Raw genomic sequence first — 20,069 nt, 5'->3', positions numbered from 1 at the left:
GTAAAAATCAGAGCACTACTCTCTCGAAGCATTTCGTGGAAATTGATGTCATTGGAGCTGGTCTATATATTTATCCAGATTGATGAAATACTGGATGTGACATCAGATTTTGTGAGTTAAATACTCAGATTCTGTATGAGCCTACATACAGGACAATAAACGTCTTCCTTCTCTTCGTCTCCTGATGATATCATGTCTTCTCTACCGAACATACCACCAAACAAAGTACACATGGTCTTAGACTTTATTGTGCTGTTTGTAACTGCACTTACTTTTCTTGAAGGATATTCATTTCAACTGAGTATGCTTAGGTGCATTATCCTTTGCAAGACACCGTGAATAGAAGCCCAAGTTCTGCAACTAACAACAATAAGGCACATACAAAATTTATCATGCGCGAAAACATTAGCAAGTCAATATAGCTATATGATGACATATTCTAACAGTCAATGCAAAACAATCTCTGTATTGATCTTATAGTATCGTTATTAGATTAGGTATTTCACCTTAAGTTGGGTTTCTCCTGTAGCTATGGCAACTGCAGCGAAAGTCTTTCACATTCTTAGGCAGTCTCAAATCCAAACAGTTCATAAAGATAAAAACATAACAAACAATACTTATCTGAACTTACAGTTTCGTGTTGTCGTCAGAATCATAAAACGTCATATGTTTTAACAAAATATTAAGGAAATAAGAACAGATTATAGGAAAACATGAAATGGAAACCTAGAAGGTTTTCTGGCTTTCATTGGCTTTTGTCATCACATGTCAGTGTTACTGGTTCATTGTAGGACGAAATGCCAAACCATATTTTACAGTGAAACCTTTCAGCGTGTCCAGCCGATCCAGCTTGAAACTCAACGCGCATAGTATGCGACATTCAATACATCAATCAATCACTAGGCCTAGATTGTAACATTCTATGACTAAAACGAAGATGAATCTGTTTGCATGTTCTGAAATATACAGAGAATAAATCGCTTGGTTGTTTGATAGGATTGTGATGTTCATGTTTTTAAGATTATAATCCCGATACATAGATACATAGATAGATACATAGACAGATACATAGATACATGCATAGATAAATAGATACATACACAGATACATAGATAGATTCATAGATACATACATGATACATAAATACATACATAGTGTTACGGTTAAAAATTTACCGTGACAACAATTTAAGAAATCCCCCGGGAACCAGCAAAACAGAACAAAGACAAGTTTAAAACATTCAGATATTATTATTATGCAACGAGAGCAAGGTATACAAAGTCACAAGTCAATATAACAATGCTGAGAGACAAAATCTAAGTCAGTGGGTCACAAGATATATATAGTAGGACACTCACCAAAGTCTCAGAACGAGAGGTAATCAACTATGCAGAATGTCAACACAGCGATCGGTGCGACAGCAGATAATGTAGGTCAGGCGTTGACGGGTTTTGATGATCAAGCGTGGCAGAGATGTAACTCCAGCAAATATGAATGAATGTGATCATGAGTGTCGCCCTCAACACGGCAACCAGCCCATATATATATACACATACACACACACACACACACACACATATATATATATATAGCCATTTCCCGAAAGTTCGGGCACAAACGAAAATCGTCAACGCTGTAGAATGTCCTAGAATAAGTCTCCCGGAAGAAAACACATAGAAAACTAGCAGCAGATAAATTCCGGAAAACCAGAATACTAAAAGTGTTGACCAGCTATTGAAACGAAATGTGATCCATCATAGCTATACCCGAAATGTTGTGACCCAATGAAAATGATTACTTAATTAATACCAAAATATACAGAAAATACATACTCGTAACATTAGATACATACATACATACATACATACATACATACATACATACATACATACATACATACATACATACATACATACATACATGGATACATAGATACATACATAGAAACATAGATACATACTTAGATGCATAGATACATAGATACATGCATAGATACATACATAGATACATGCATAGATACAATAGATGCATACATGATACATGATACATAGATACATACATAGATACATAGATACATACTTAGATGCATAGATACATAGATAGACACATAGATATATGCATAGATACATACATACATATATACATACATACATACAGATATACATACATACATACATGCAGACAGACAGACAGACAGAAATTCAAATTTGTGAAAAAAAATTAAGATTTTCCGAATCCCGAATCCCGAATCCCGAATCCCAAAACCGTTTCTAATATCAAACTGCCTTCGTCAACGCTTGACCTACACAACCGTTGACTGACTGCTCGCTGTGTTACATTCTGTAAAACTGTTTCTCACTCTCACACCAAGACTTCGGTGAGTTGACATTATATTTGTGACCCATTACTTTAGAACTGACACAGTTGTATAGTACATGAAACCTCTTTAGTAATCTTTTGTATCTTGCCTGTGTTTTTGCTGAATGCAACTTATTGAAAATCTTAGACTTTTCAGTGTTGTATTTTGCTGGTTCTGAGGGGATTTCTTTCACCTCCTGTCACAACAACTTTTAACCGTAACAATATAAATATCATTATTCAGACATGAGAAAATCACAAAAGCTGGTAACGGGAGCTAAAAATATTGGGCACAATATATATCAGAAAAGGGTAGGCTAGCGTTAGTTTGGGGTATGAATGATACATGTTAGCAATACCAAATGGATTTTTCTCACCGTTGTTCGCGGAAGCATGCGGATCACAGCTATCACTGTTTTGTTTGGCATCGATTATGGTGTCGGCACAGCGATTTACGTACTCGCTTGAAGGTTCAGTTCCACGGATACCGCTATCGGGTAAACAAGGAGCGTTCGACAGGTGCTTTTTGTCGAGTTGGAGACACCCGATGATAGGTGATCCCTTGTATCGAGACGAAACAGTTTCAAGTTTGCTTTGTGATAAAGTATTTGCCTTGTGAGGTTTAACGCCTTGTCAAAAAGCTTACATAACATTCCACTGTGTATATATACTATCAAATGCCCTCGAAAGATCAACAAAAATCTCTATAGTATTTTTTCTCTGAATTAAACTGTCTAAGAGGGTACTAAGTAACAAAATGCATCAAGTGTAGGTGATCCACTTGAGAATCAAACTCAACATTCTTATACCGCCAAGAGTAAGTGAGTCAGTGTAGGTTTACGCCGCACTCAGCTATATTCCAGCAATATGGCGCTGGTCTGTAAGTAATCGAGCCTGGGTCAGACATTCCAGTGATCAACAGCATGAGCATCGATCTGTGAAATTGGGAACCGATGACACATGTCAACCAAGTCACCTAGCCTGACCACTCGATGCCGCTAGCCGCCTCTTACGATAAAGTCAACTTTTTTATGGCAAGCATGGGTTCCTGAAGACCTATTCTACCCCGGACCTTCACGGGTACCTTCTGCCAAGAAGCAAGAAGACGAAAACAGAAGAGAGAACGACGCCTATTACACGTGAATAAAAAACGAAGCTTGTCGTGATTCAATATTTTTGCTTGAAAGCTGCCATGGCCACATCACAGTTACAGGTAGTGCAATTGACAATTGGCCATGATACGATGAGCGTGTGAGTGACATCATAAGATTTTGTCACATCGGCAATATTTCAGCCATATCATGCCTAAAACAAGCATCAGATTCGTAAGTGAAATTATAATACATTGCCAGTAAAGAACTGTCAAACAACAGCTAGAAGATCGCATACATAGATATAAAACTAAATAATCTAAATCACCCTTTTTAAATACAGAGGACAATTTAATTTTAAAAACAGGCTACAGATTGCTACACGGCAATGGATTTTGTTTACATTATATTATCAAGCGATGAAAAACGTGTACGCCGAAAACCTGTTTTATTGTAGGCACTAGCGGCGTCCCTTGTGGGTCGGGGTCCTGTTCCACAAAGCAGTCATGGCACTAAGATGATCGTAACTCCCATACTTTAACATAGACATACGACTGTCGTAGCGCAACTCCCATACTTTGACATAGACATACGACTGTCGTAGCGCAACTCCCATACTTTAAAATAGACATACGACTGTCGTAGCGCAACTCCCATACTTTAACATAGACATACGACTGTCGTAGCGCAACTCCCATACTTTAACATAGACATACGACTGTCGTAGCGCAACTCCCATACTTTAACATAGACATACGACTGTCGTAGCGCAACTCCCATACTTTGACATAGACATACGACTGTCGTAGCGCAACTCCCATACTTTAACATAGACATACGACTGTCGTAGCGCAACTCCCATACTTTAACATAGACATACGACTGTCGTAGCGCAACTCCCATACTTTAACATAGACATACGACTGTCGTAGCGCAACTCCCATACTTTAACATAGACATACGACTGTCGTAGCGCAACTCCCATACTTTAACATAGACATACGACTGTCGTAGCGCAACTCCCATACTTTGACATAGACATACGACTGTCGTAGTGCAACTCCCATACTTTTACATCGACATACGACTGTCGCAGCTTCACGATCGCTTGGAGGAATGGGACACTGGAATGGTCTCTGAGAGCCATTTCTCTTGCAGACTACTCAAGGGAATAGGCATTGCTCCTGGCGCTTTGTTTCACTATGACACAGTCACAAAAAACAAACACTGTTAAGTCAGTGTCTGACTGACAATCAATGAACCTATCCTTATCTACTCGCAACGGTGACATGCCCAAATATATCAATACATATAGACATAACGAACACCATAAACTAATGTGCTGCTTGCGATGTGTGACAGACTTTAAAATATCTGTTGGCTATTTACCAAAACAACGTTCTCAATAATTTCTGGAAATGCTATTAATTACGAGAATGGGCCGTGTGTGTGTGTGCGTGCGCGAGAGCGCGCGAGCGCGCGCGCTTTTTACGCCACTTATACCAATCATAGCAAGAGAGTTCACACGTAGTATCCAATATGGGGAATCTAACCTGTATCATCGTGAAGGGGCAACGACTTTACCACCAGACAGACCCACTGCCTATATACGAATAAAACCACCATGCAGTTCGCTACATGAGCGAGTAAGCTGTGTAGCTTGCTGATTAGTCATCCGAATCAGCTTCCCACAGTGGTTTCCCCATTCATCACACTATGGCGGGACAACCTCCATTTAAATACATTTTCGTCATATATCAATAGCAAGGAAAGAGGTTGCTTTTCAACTTAGCGAAACTGAGCTGAAACAGATGTACACTGACAATACGATGACCAAACCGACGGTGTACAGAGCGCAATGGCGCAATGCGTCAATATGCTAAAGGTATTGACAATATGAACAAAACGAGAGAGCGCTGACTTAGTTGTCGTGAAGCAGCGGGACAGTCAACATGCTCCTGCTACTGATGTGTCTCTGTGTTGTGGGAAATAACGGTAAGACAGTGCCACGGCTGACAGTAAAACTTTACACTTGTGATTTCATGGCAATATTATGTTTGATTTAATGATTTTCAATTATTCCTTCATATCATTTTGTCTTATATGTTTCATTGAGCATGTTTTGTTGAATAACCCTCTCTAAATGAATAATTATTATTACTGTTATTTATGTAGTCCAACTTTTTAGCACAGTATTTTCTTCACGATTTTATATAATGTCATCGCTGATCTCCAATGATTCCTTCCATATCATTTTCACGTCTATTTTACATTTCTCATACTGTTTGTTTCACTGAGTAATCCTCCTCCAATATAGTATTGTACTTACTGTGATCTAATATAGTCTCAAATGTTTCACATCCCTGTAGAAACTTTCGGAATGTGTAAGTTTATTATTTATAAGACTTATCATTAAAGATGACCATTTTGTTCAGGCACAAACAAAAGACACAATTTAACACCTGTTTTATTTCAGTTTTTGAGTTAGGTCATAAAATGCGCATCGCATCTTAATGTCAACATGAGATTATCTTTCGGTGAACTCGCACTTTGTTAGCGCTGAATTGTCAAAACGACAAAATGCAGTTCACACAGCGTCCCTGGAACAGGAGTACAATGGGCACATGTGCTTCCTTGCCTTCGGTGACTGGTTTGTCATAGTATTTATATATTGAGACAAATGCTCACTTTCATAACAATACTACGCCCGAGGAAAGTAAATTGTCAGATCAAAGGTTTAAACTGACTCCATGGTTGACTAATTATAGACAAATGAATCAGACGACAAGCTTGGATCTGTTTAAGATTTTCAAGCCTTTGGATATTTCATATTTTTTTAAATATGTGCATGACATGAACAATTTTATCATGAAAGTTGTACGAGTCTGTTATTACTGAAACTCGTTTCTACATAAAATACCTCTTTATTACCTAGCAAATGGAAACAACAGCAGCGGAAAGGAATTCCTGGTTACCTTTCCAGAAAATGTGTTAAATCCCAACAAGCCAAAACAACAATGTATCATCATTACGACCGTTCTGAGCGTAGCGTCTGTGCAGGTCACCAGTCTGTCTCAGAGCATCAACTTTACAGAAATTGTGAACATCACCAGCGCTGAAGGCGGTTACATTTGCCTAGAGGAAGGCATCCAGTTGTCAGGGAGTGGGATAATGGATAAAGTCGTACGTATCATTTCTAATAATGACGTTAATGTTCTTGCTGTGGATTTTGGAGAAGATTCAATGGATGTATATCTCGCACTACCCGTTCAGGAATTCGGATACAGTTTCTATGTGGTGACATACCAGAGTAAAGATGATAAGACACAATTCTCAGTGACGTCCTCATCCGCCGATACTTCAGTAACCATAGAGTTCCCACCTGGTCTGACTACATTACAGTATAATGGTATCACCATTCTGAATCCACGTGTGATAAATGTAACCCTACAGAAGCATGAAGTTATTCAGATGCAAAACGACAAGGACCTGACGGGAACGTATGTGTCCTCAACTAAACCAGTTGCTGTGATAGCAGGGGCACAGAAATCCTACTTGGACACTACAAAAACAAAAGATCACCTTGCGCAACAGATGACCCCAGTTACTACATGGGGGAAACATTTTGTGTCCGTTCTCTCCCCAGAAAAGACGAACACATCCAAGGACCTGTATCGCATTCTTGCAAGCACCCCAAACACAACTGTACATGTGGGTGGTTCAATTTACCGCCTTGAAAAAGAAGGGGACTGGTTGGAAACAACGATTTCGGCAACAGATCCTGTTGAGGTCACGTCGAATGAAGCAATATTGCTCGTAAAGTTTGTGACAGTTACAAAAACCTTTGATCCCTGTATGATGATTGTTCATCCCAACACCCAGTGGCAATATCAATACAGCTTCCGGTTTCCTTCCAAAAAGAGTTCTGCGTATGTAATTGTCGTCATTGATTCGTCCTTCAAATCAACTTTAATGCTAAACTCACAACCCCTAGATATACAGAACTGGGTCAGTGTCATGCACACGAACATGACATCTGGATGCATTCTTCTTCCCAAAGGCTATTACGTCATACAAAGTGTCAGGGATGTGTTTGCTGTATACATATTCCAGAAGAGTAAAGGTACAGGTGCCTTCTGTTCAGCAGTCGGAATGAATTTAACTCCAATAAATGAGGTAAGGGACTACAAACATCAATTACTTCCTTGATAAAGTCATTAACATCAGATCTAAAGAATCATGACAGTAGCTCCGAATAGAAATTTTAGGCTGCATTTTTGCACTTCCTACGGCCTCATAAGCACTTTGAAATAACCACCGGCCGGGGCGCCAACAGTTTGAAATATTTGCAGACCTTGAGTAAAGTATCTGTTATTTTTTCAACTGGAATCTTATGTATACATTTTATCTTTATCACCCATGATCCATCTTGTTACGATAATTTACCTCCTGGTATTTCAGCGCTTTGCTCATAGAAATTCCAAATTCTCTCTGCATCATAGGTTTCGCTAACGGATTTTGTCAGAACATTGTGAAATTGTTACAGTGGAGCCTGTTTTCATTTTATTTTGTTTGGGCCTTCAGATTTCATTCAGGGTTGACTGGCAAAATGAAGCATTGCAAATGCTAGGCTGACAAAGTATTTACACAAAACTGAATATACTTCAATATTCTTTCTTTACAGAATTGGATTCATACAAAAGAGAAAAATACAAATTGTCAGTCAAGCACATTTTCGACACCCACAACAGATTCTACTACCACAAACATTATCACGACATCTGTGAGTACCTCATCCAGTACATCTACTACCACTGCAACAACAACATCGACAACTCCGCCCACAACTACGAGAGCTGCTCCAACTGCTATTACCACTTCTTTAAATACTGAAGCAGAAACCACGATCAGCATGGACACAACTCTCTCCGCTTCAGGTGCTGATGAAACAACGGTAGCTGGTAACGTGGACCCGCGACAAAGTTGTTCATGTCAAGGGGAATCTAACAATATATATCAGAATATGACCCTTGAGGAACTTCAGATAATCATAAAGTATCTGCAAGCAGACCTCCGGATCCTCCCAAACCAAACGTCCAAAGCGAAGAGGAGAAAGATAAGTGCGCCTGATGACAGGCCTTCGTCAAAGACTTTTGGGGCAACAGGCTGTACATTTCTCACTTTGTGTTGCGTTATTATGTTCATTGGAGACATTCCACGAATAATTAGGCACCTGAAAAGAGCCTTTTAGCCATGAATGTTGTATCCATGGGTACTGATGCATCTATTATTGTTAAATTGTTTCTCTTTCACTTTGCATACACATTCCTGATTCCAGGCGTTATTGTTGGTCTTGCACACTATTGCACCCCAAGACTAAATACGCCAGTTGAATTTCCTCTCTGGCTCTGTGTACTGTTGGATTAGTCAACCAAAGGTTTGATGTGAATACACAATGCGATTTAATATTCAGTACATAGTCAAATGTACGACATGTTATATTTGGAATTGCATTTTCTCTGTAACGCAGAAATTGTGATGTAGTAATCAAACCCTTGTCCAGCGTCAGGCAGAATAAACTACCACGTAGCAGTACTAGAAGATGTACAATGAAGCCTCGTTAATCCGGATAGTTGTGTTTTTCAGCAAATTCGTCCGGATTGCGAATTATCCGGACTACTGAATCAAGACCCACGTTTCAGCAAGAGTTGCTTCCCTTTACTATTATAAAAAGACACGACTCTGGGTAAAGCAAATAAGCATTTAATGTATGTACGTCATTTTCACTTCGCTTGATAATGGTAGCCATTTTCCCGCGAAATGCCATTTACCACGGACGCAAAGGTACGGCAATTCACTCCCTATACATTACCGCTAGAATAGGTTACTGATTGTGCCGCAACTGGGGTTCCGAAACTCGACACATTGTGTAGGTTTCGCTGGTTGGCTCTCCGTGTTAGAAATATAAACTCAGCACACAGTTAGCAAACACTTCCGATTCCCTTTCGACATTACACCCCTCACCCCTCCTCAAATTTACATCGATCTCAGAAATGGTCAAAATGAAACAAAAAATACGGAACATTCTCGCATGTACTGTTTTAAGACGTCCTGTGATTGACTGACGAAAGCCATCATGCCAATGTTTACAAGATTTGGTTCCAAATTTCCATTTTATTTGGTCTCCCATGGTAACTACATGTCATTCCACATTGTCTTGTTATTTTCCTGATTACCACCACAGGAAATATTTATTTGAAAACACTTCCAGGCAATTTCAACAATTACTTTTACAGAATACAGCGCTTGTTATAACATTAGAAATAGGAAGTCTGGCAACTATTCAGAGTGAACACTCTAAGAACATCAACTACGAGAGTTTGTCGTGAAGTGTAGCAACGCATCTTGCCATCTGAAGGGCCCCTTTAGTGAGTGAGTGAGTTTAGTTTTACGTGGCACTCAGCAATATTCCAGCTATATGGCGGCCCCTTTAGTCTTGCACTTGCTTTTTGTACATTTTAGAAATGATGCGTTCGTTTTCATATGGAAGACTAAATATATAAATACCGTATATAAGTTTCATATGGAATAATATACATTGAATACAGACCTTTTCAGATTTGTTAAATGGACAGACGAATTACATTTATATACATACATGAATAGTTGTAGGTGATTTTATTGTTATCTTCAAAGCAACAAACAACTACTCAAGTATCATCAATGTGTTCTTATGAATATCGTAATCCCAGCTCCAGTCAGTGGCATTGTAGTGGAGAGACATTTCCCATTTTCCCTTGCTAACACTGATGCATCTTCATGACAATAAAGTAATGCTGTTTTCAGTGTGCGGTCTACTGGCGATATGAAACTGTATTTCACTGTGATGTCTCACTCCATCACGAAAAGGTAAAATGTGTCATTTCTTCGGGCATCAAAGCGTAAGGACCAATCCAGCAAGGGAAACACTTGGGGTACAGCGACGTCTTGTGCACTTTGAAAAACCCAGCAAGCTATAGAAACTTGGCTAATCTTTTAGTTTCTTAGTTTCTACAGAACTGTGGGAGCAAAACTGAAGAAAGATTCAATGCCAAAGTAAGTAAGAAACTAAGAGATTTAACGAGCATGCCTGTCCATAGGAAAGCCTCCATGAAGAACTTTAATTTGAAAACACCTGTGAATGTTTCGACAGCGTGTAGGAAGTATTTAGAAAACAATTCTTAAAATCCATAAATATCCATATAATTCATACTACGACCTAAGTTCTGTTTACGTTTAAAATTAATACATAACATACATTGTTTACGCGAACTACTTTTCGTGGATAAAAAAGTCAAGTATGTAAGTGTTTCATAGTTTCTACTGGATACACATAAATGTGTTTAGTTGGATTTTTAGTTAGATCCGTTGGATGGGATCTTTGGATCTAAAAAAACAGGTTTTAGTTTGACAGAAAACTGTTTTAGGGACAGACACTAAGATATTTTTAAATGTTATGTTTAAGTTTTAAATCAGTGTCTTGTGTTTCTGTTCTTTCTTTTCTTCGCTTGTGTTCATTCTTTTCTCTGTAATATGTGGTAAAAACAAAACCAAAAGGTAAACTGGCCGTTTACTGCAGTTGTTATCCCTTCCATAACTTCCCGTCAAAATGAGTCCCCTTCCGGAACATGACCTGCTGCTGCAACGTTCACACCTGTCATGCCGTCAACCCGGGTTAGAATTAATCATGACTCATCGATAAAGGGAACTCGCTGATGTAAATCTGTTAGACATAACCAGCATATGTGTAACTTGATATGGAAGCACTTCGCAATACGGCTCAGTCACTACTGTGCCCGTGGTCACAAATATGCTTTCCAGAACTATCAGAGAATATTTGCTGTTTAGATTTTAAAACAAACACTAGACAACGCTGTGAATGGTGAACTCTGCTGCACTGAAGATGTCGACGTGGATGCACTTGCTCCGAAACTGGCCGTCGACGTCGTAGAAACGTTCGTGTAGGCACATTGTTGTCAGGCGTTGCACCGAGTTGTTGGCTGGAGTTTGTGTCGAAGGTGCCTGGTTCGAATCCATCGATCTTCGGGGTCGCACCTGCTGGTCGGACACTACAGGGATGGTCAGTAACGTGACGTCATCCTTGTAACGGTGTTCCATGGACGTAGAATCGACAAGCTGCCTCACGCTGGGAGATACTTATTCATACTTTCACAAAAATAAGGACAAATGTGGTCTTTCTGAACGGCTTTGTTAAGTGAACACGCTGAAGATTTTTCTCAAATATGTCATGCTTCTGACAAATTTCGTGCAGTTCAAAATTTCATTCATAAGATTCACAAACATTCTTTGCATCAATCTGGGTATACACGTGGTCTCCCTCGATACCATGTGAAGTGTCAAAATACCAATATGCCTTCATTTGGTAAAGATGTTAAAATACAACCCTCTTTAATGTACTAAAAACTGATTTGATGTTAATTCGCTTGTACATGTATACGCTACCTGCTACCCTCTCAGATAGTCTTAAGATGAAAAATCGAAAGTAGCTTGAATTATACAGATACACCCCGAAGAAAATATACAGCCACTTGGAGATAACGCTCCAGCAGATTTGACAGAAGAAAGAACACACACGATAAGCCACGATCTGATTGATCTTGTGAAGGAAACGTGCTCGATACCGCCATGCAGGACAACATGTGACTACTTACCTACGATCAACCAGGATCAATTATAAACAAACATTTACTTATCAACAATGCCCCAGCTACTCCTCAAGACTTCACCCTCTTTCCTCGACACTAAGCTGATCTCACTAACGCCGCTCTGTGATTGTTCAAGGTCACATGACCAAAGTCGTTGCAGGATGGATGAGTGATGTTAAAAAATACTTTCGACCAAATGTATCTCCAAAAATATAAACAAATATTCCCTAAAATCGTTCATTCTTTAGGGACACACACGACTGAGTTTAATGATCACTATGGAGTTATCCACTCCCCAAACAAATATAGTCGTTTACCTCGAATGTTTATCGACCTCACAACATTTAAATATATTTTTTCTGTATTTATATTGTCATTAAACTATTGATGAAAACAAGTCTCCACTGTAGTCTTTAGTTTATTGTTCGCGTGCAAAAAAAACATGACATGTAAGACATCGATTTTTACTTACATGAACCGAAAACACCTCATCATATACTGAAAAGAATTTGATGAAAAACATGGTCGCTCTTCTTTGCTTTCAAATTTTTGTGTAAGTTTTATGATAGACGGAAATAACGCGGCATCACAGTGAAACGTCCAGGAACGATCAGGTTCTTAATCTACTGCACCTAACAACAAAATTGCTCAACAGCGACCACAATATTCCACATATGTGACAACGTATATACCCGTAAACAATCGAGTCTGGGTGAGTTTGATATTAGTGACCGTGGTGTAGTCTAATGGTTGAAATGTTCACTCATCAGATTCCACTCGTGGGTATAGTGTGTGAAGCCCATTTCGTGTGTCCCCCGCTGCGATATTGCTGAAATATTGCTAACAGCGGCGTAAAACTAGTCACTCACTATGATGTTGACATGACGGAGCACGTAACTGCAGATGCGTCCCATACCCTATATAACTGGATATCATTAAACATTCTAGACCCAAGCATGGTATTGCTTGTACCCGGGTTATTGATGACTTTACCAGTGTTGTACAAAATTGTTTCTGTTAAGTTTCGGTAAAAAGCAGACCTTTGTGTGCTAGTGTATATTTGTGACCCGTGCAGATCCGGGTTAGAATTGATCTTCACCAACTCACGCATGTTGTAAAAGACGGTTAACGTGATCAAGTGGTCGGGCTCGCTGTCTTGGCTGTTACGTCATCGTATCCTAATTGCGTAGATTGATGCACATGCTATTGATCACTGGATTGTCTAGAGCACACTGGATTATTTACAGGCCACCGCCAAATAGCCTGATATTCAGATTATGAGGCAGGAGTAATCTGTGCGTTTCTAGATCAGCCGGGATAATACATCGTAGCAGGGTCAAGTCGGGAATCTCTGTGCGTGTATAGATTATATTATATAATCCACCAGTCTGTAGAAATTCTAATTTTCATGCTGGATGTCTAATCCAGGTCTTTTTCGGAAGTATGGGCGTTGGGTAGCGGACAAAGCGTTCGCTCGACACGTCGAAGGCCCTGTTTGAATTTCACACATGCGTACAATGAATTAAGTAAAGTTCTAGAATTAATGGTATATTGCTAAACACTCACTTAATGATCATGCTGTTATGTGACTATAATTACCGTTAGGAGTGCCGTCGTATCTTTTGACCCACCATTGGAATTCCTTTGCAGTAATTTGCATTGGTTTTGTGAAGATATGTAATTAGACAATACAAATGCCTATTGTTTGACGTTGTTTTTTGTTTCTTTGTTTAAAAGTAATTGTCGTACTTGATGACCCCTGGAACAACTGAGCATTAAAATAGAAATCGAGATGTAACAGTTTCCTGATAACAGTAATGGCATACAATCTGAGACTGACTGGTTGTACTTCTGTTAACTGCGGGAACAGTCATTTCCACGGGTTGTGATCATTTCCACGACTTGTGATCATTTCTACGTGTTGTGACAAGATGACGACCATAGAGCGAGTATTTAAGCTATTTTGCAGCTGTAACCATAGTCTGTCACAGATAAGAACTGTTTGTCAATTTCCCTCAGACAGTGACACTTGTTGGGAAACTGGGAAAACTGACAAACAGACATATCATCTCGTGAGTTATAGATCTGAAGTGCTCGCTGTCCTTGAACTTATATATGTTGGTGTCTAGAGAATTGGGGCTATACTAAACAATGCATAGGCAGTAAACACAAGTGAAAATCTTATGGTCATCTGTCCGTGCGCACGCGCGCGTGTGTGCGTGTGCGTGCGGGCGTGTGCGTGCGTGTGTGTGTCTGTGTCTGTGAAGGCGTGTTTGTTGTTTTGTATTTTGTTTTTGCTTCTGTTTGTCTCTATGCAAAACGCAAAGACATCCAGTTACACTGTGGACGGGTTCTGCCTGAAGAGCAGAACTTGTGAGTCGTTAAACGTTGGTTTTAAAACTGATTCTTACTAATCGATGCATTTAACCACTAATAAGGCTTTAAATAGGGTGAGTTTGATTCGGCGGATACTTGACACTAGTTATTCTGTTCTTTGACGTGTTGTTACATTGACATATATGTGTAAACTTTAACCAACAATTGATGACATGCGTGGTTTACAATGTAGTAAAATAGTGTAAAATAAACTTTTTATACGGAGAACAAAGGATTTGTTTGCTTCAGTGTTGTTTAACAAAGCTGTCGTATCTGTTTTGGAAATACAGTGTTTTGTCTAAATTGCTCTTCTCTGCTTACTGGTCGATTTCATGCAGTTAGTAAACTTTCACTTACATCACTTTACTGACATGATCACATAACTAAAGCTGATGTCAAGATCACCGTTTCGGTCTATGAAGCGTACATAAAATATAAGCGACGCTACAGTCCGCATGATTTCGTTTGAGATCGGTGATTGCTCACTAAGTGCACAAGATACATGAAATCGACAAACCAACTGATGATTTGTGTCATAACGTTGGACATCGGAATCAAAAATGTTTTAACAAACGATAATCATTGATTTTTTTGACGATGAGGGAACCACTTGCTGGTAGGATTGCCAGGTGTGGCACTCATTCATTCACTTCAGACCAACGACAATCTGCACACTGGGTAGACCCCTGTATCAACTATATCGGTCTGTTTATTATAGGAGAACAAACCGTAGTAACGCATGCTGTAGACTTTAGTGAAAAGAATGAGTGAGAATGGTGTTGGAAAGTCAGAACGAATCTGAGTTTCGAACTCAGCCACATGGCCACATGGACACAGAACTTAATGTAATGGCAAGTGTCGTCAGGGGTGTGACATTGTGGCGAGATAGACTCTTGAAGCTGGAGTAAAAAGTGGTATAATGGTAACTCAAATACATGTGATTCTTCAAAGGCATTTAGAAGTTGACGTGGTAATACAGGTCAAATTTTATGGATTGCAACTTCTTGAGTTTTTTTACGAGGTTTCGGGGCTTATCCTGCCCTTCAGCTCAGGTTGAGCTGAACTAAACAGACTGCATAAAAGTCCTGTATTACTCAATTGCAGTTAAACGGTTGGGGTATGACGGGTTTTATCTGTAGATGTCATAGTGCATGTGCTTGTGATGACATGACATGTATATAATAATGTGAAGTCTTATAATGCGCTAATCTCCATGAAAGCATACTCAAAGAGCTAACACTCTGATCATCATCGATCATTACCCCGGATAACCCAAGCTGCTTGTTAGGCGCTAGAAGGTTATAATCACATGACATTATGTCACCGGGTACCCATTTTCTAATGGGTGAACAGAGGCAATTTTGAACAAACTCACTTGAATATCTATGACTTCTGTCCGATGTTCCGTGAACCGGAGATCTGGAACAAATAACCCTTCTTCATAAAGTACTCCAAATATAGCTTTTCGGAAAAGAGCTACTGAACAATTAAGCGGAAAATTATGATTTAATCCATTCGTCAAAGGTGTTGCAGTTGTGAATGACATTATACTTAAACAAAATAAGAAGCAATAACTCCCAAACAGTTATATACGATATCAACTGGTTGTGATTCTCAAAAAACGCTGTGAAGAAATATAGCCCCTTGGAGTTTTAGGGCGGTAGTGGTTTAAGTGTTTACTCAGATGGCTCCTGTTCGATCTACCAGGGACACTATGTGAAGCCTGTTTCTGGTGTCCGCCATTGTTGAATTGCTAGATTATTGCTAAAAGTGAGTAATACCTCACTCACTAACTCACTCACTCACCTAGTCAACTTGTACCAGTTGCGTAGATCGAAGACCATATTGTCAGACAATGACTGTCCGATCCTAACTCGACTATTTACAATATCGAACGTCATTTACAAACAAGAAACAGTGATGATTATCAGAAACAAATTCCGCTTTGTATAAATGGAAATAGCTGTGAACGTATTTATATATGGATCAATGAAATCAGGTCTGACACCAGGTGTTCACCAAAAGGATCCTCGTGCCCTGCTCTGTACTGGTCAGCTTGAACGGTACCACGGTAACACATTAGGCAGATATTTATACCGGAAACCACACGGCAGACCTCGACGTGTAGACAAACCAGACAATCAACTGATTGATGGACAGGAAACTCCACTTAAATAATTTTGAATTACGAGTGCTGTTTAGACGTATAGAGTTCTCTGCTTTTATGTTATCAGCCAAAATAACAAACCTTGACCTTGCCCTTAACATCGAATTTAGAATCGTGTTATTACTAATGAAAGTGGGGATCCAATTAACTTAACTGAACCACTGCAGTATGCACTCTGTGAACTATGTGACTGGACCCAATATCAGGTCCTGTGAACCAGGAAGTGAATTTGAAACATTGATTACAATTGTGACAAGGAAGAATCTCGTCCAGCAAATTGACAGCATCTCGAAAGATGGACGTAAATCACTTCGGTGAAATTGAATGGCAGCAGAGTCATCATTGTATTCGATATATGACTGATATAATGTCGAAGCGACTTGAAACTGTAGCTCACTTCATTAAATTCTGTAGGAATAGTGACCGATATGGACCTCACACAGAATGTAGTGAAACTGACACCTGTATTGATCCCCAAAGCAACCCGAAAGCAGGTACCGGTGTATCGATGAGGCACAAGGATTCACATTTAAACACAAAACATATATGTACCCAACGCCATAGAAGTAAAAAGGAACAACATAATATATTATAACAACGTAAATATTTAATTTAATTTATTTCATCAAAACGAGGAAGTGAAGAGCCTTTTTATGGCGCTATGATAGACAGTGCGAAAATGAGAGAATACGATTTACAGCATTTACATTCTTACTAACATTCCTATCAATAGTGAAACCCCCTAATTACTTTATCATGCACCATTTCATTGATTCAACACTGTTATAAGTATTTATGTGAAGCATTTACTTTATTCCTGGTCTAAACTACGAGGGACTACAGGGCAAACCAAAACAGAAAATTGGTACTTGATGTATTTATTACGAGTTTGGATTGATTCAAGAAAGTAATTATTGATAACGTTTGTAAATTATTTTTAAAGTGAATGTTCAGTTTGACTTTCTTTCTCCTACTATTTTCATTTTCGTCACAGACACTGTTGCGATGCCTAAACCTAATACGAAACGACATAATTCAAATACATGTGTTTGTTTTCTTGTCAGATATCATGTAAATCTCATCTCATGATGCGATAAAGGTCGTTGGCAGAGGTGAACAATGTATGTGACAATGAGGGAATGCCCGGTGAAGTACTGCTACAAATGATTAATGTACGAATACCAGGCATTGACGTTCAGTTGATACCGAGTGATATGCTGAGTGAGTGAGCTTCTAGCAATATTCTAGCAATATCAGGGCGGGGACACCTGATATGGGTGTACACAAGTGGGAATCGAACCCGGGTCTTCGGTGTGACAAGCGAACGTTCTAACCACTAGGCTACCCTACATTTCGTATGTTACAACAGTGCAACCGCCGCTCACAGCCGTCATGTATCTCTAGTGTTAATGACGTGAGTATGACGTATGAACATAGCTGACGGAGAGAAATATTTGGGGGACATGTGTGACATCGCTTTGCTGAAACTTTGCTGTGAACAATTAGCCAAGAATCAAATGGTTTCACTTTATATGATGATGACGTCAGAGACGATGGTTGAAGTGTTGATGAGTAGGTGAGTGTGGTTTTAGGCCGCTATTAGTTAGTATTTTAGCAATATCACGGCGGGGGACACGAGAAATGGGCCTCACATACTGATGATGATGATGATGATGATGATGATGATGATATTTGGTTAACGTGGATATTCTTCATTACAGAGTGTCATGGTGCACTTCTGTAAACATGTATTTCTGTGACGATTGTCGTGTGAAGCATGTCAAGATTCATGGTGAGAACGAGACATTTTACAGTTGTCTGAAATGAGCAAAGGATAAAGGACATAATCACGACGTCAGTGTTGATTTTGTTGGTGAGTGTCAACCTAGCGTAGTGTGCTGTAAGACACAGGCTTGTGTTTTCAAGGCAAGGCACTTGAGAAGACCACCAAGCCCGAAGAGGTCTTCACTTGGATGAAGTCGGATGCTTTGCAAATCAAACAGAAAGTGTTTTGTTTGTTCCTCACCACCAGTCACTTTTACGTGAAAGAGTCCATGTGCGATTTTGCAACGTTGTACATTTGCAAAATGAAAACTTGAAATTAAGATATAAAACATGAATAAATTTATAGACAGTGCTCAACTAAACAGTGGATATCCACCATTTGCACATTCCATTTAAGCAACATGCTGGTGTCCTTGCATGATCTTTCAAATACAGTCTTCGCCATGCTTGTTGTTTTAACACAAAGGTCCATACATTGTGCAACCCAAAATATCCATAGACTGTCATTGAAATGACAATTATCAAATTCTTTGGAATAGGTCCGTATACAGTCTTACACGTATGAACTCCTTTACCTGGATTAAAACTTTATAGACTTGTAGTATATGTTGTTTGTTTGCCCCGGTCAACAGAAGGCTCCTTCTGGGCCACATAGCAGGGTACTAAGACATACTTTGCCCAATTATATTATAAGCATGTTCACACCCCATGCCGGCGGCCTTCGCATCTGGCGTAAAGATTGCGAGAGGCGTGGTGGGATTCGAACCCCTGATCAGTTGGACGCAGGCTCATAACGTAAGGATATCATGTGCAGGATGACTCCACGATATGATACACATACTGTACCTGATCTCCACCTCTTTCCTTTCATGTAACAAATTTAATATGTTTTCGTGGAGTAAATTATTTAACGTTACCCTTGAAGCTCACTCGACATGGTAATACACAGACCCTCCCAATGCAATTAACTCCGTTTTCTTTATATTTTGGTACATAATATACCTGGCGGGAAGGATATTTGTTACGTACATATCCCACGGTTAAAGTGGTTTTGCCAGAGACAACACACCAGTCGGTGTTCACAGGGGTACAAAGGAAACGACTGCGTTAGCGCATCTTGATATTATAACCTGCTCTGTACATACCAGCATGCATTGCATCCTGGATGTGCTAGTGATGGCCGTTTACACCAGTGAGCGGCTGTCTTATGACTGATTTCCAAGAACAGCCATGCTTTGTCAAGGGTTATTGTTAAGCCTTAAGCCAACAACATCCTAAATGCTTAACTGTAAACTTTCACCTTATAACAACATCTTAATATGTGTACCCATTTTTTAATTAAAAAAACCCCCAAGTGAATAATAAATTCAATAATTGTTTTTGAGAAAACTGATGTATAGTGTTATAGGTCCACACAACAGTTGAGTGATACCTTAATCCTACGATTGGTGCTGCCTATACAAATGGATATTTCAAGATTCTTCGGACTAACCGTTCATTGTTTCTTGGTGTGCAGTAATAAAACTTAATGATTTCATTTGGTCATTTGATCGTGTCAAGTCCACATCTCTAAACCATGAAAATTTG

General features: G+C 39.3%; 1 protein-coding gene across 1 annotated transcript; it reads left to right on the top strand.

Annotated features, from left to right (window-relative positions):
- Nucleotides 1-5,389: 5,389 nt before the first annotated feature.
- LOC137296699 (uncharacterized) lies at nucleotides 5,390-8,839 on the top strand. The gene is made up of 3 exons (XM_067828524.1): nucleotides 5,390-5,444; nucleotides 6,385-7,625; nucleotides 8,134-8,839. Exons 1-3 carry the CDS (start codon nucleotides 5,402-5,404, stop codon nucleotides 8,698-8,700), a joined length of 1,851 nt encoding a protein of 616 aa, XP_067684625.1. The 5' UTR covers nucleotides 5,390-5,401; the 3' UTR covers nucleotides 8,701-8,839.
- Nucleotides 8,840-20,069: the final 11,230 nt, after the last annotated feature.

This window comes from Haliotis asinina, chromosome 9 (genome assembly GCF_037392515.1).
Source record: "Haliotis asinina isolate JCU_RB_2024 chromosome 9, JCU_Hal_asi_v2, whole genome shotgun sequence".
NCBI classification, from domain to species: domain Eukaryota; kingdom Metazoa; phylum Mollusca; class Gastropoda; order Lepetellida; family Haliotidae; genus Haliotis; species Haliotis asinina.
The sequence above is the reverse complement of the archived record's forward strand: the minus strand, read 5'-3'. Positions and strand labels throughout refer to the sequence as shown.

Excerpts from the sequence above, each read along its gene's own strand:
- LOC137296699 (XM_067828524.1), top strand. The coding sequence starts at position 5,402 with ATGCTCCTGCTACTGATGTGTCTCTGTGTTGTGGGAAATAACG. Across the intron at positions 5,445-6,384 it reads CTGTGTTGTGGGAAATAACG|CAAATGGAAACAACAGCAGC; the intron begins GTAAGACAGTGC and ends TTTATTACCTAG. Across the intron at positions 7,626-8,133 it reads ATTTAACTCCAATAAATGAG|AATTGGATTCATACAAAAGA; the intron begins GTAAGGGACTAC and ends CTTTCTTTACAG.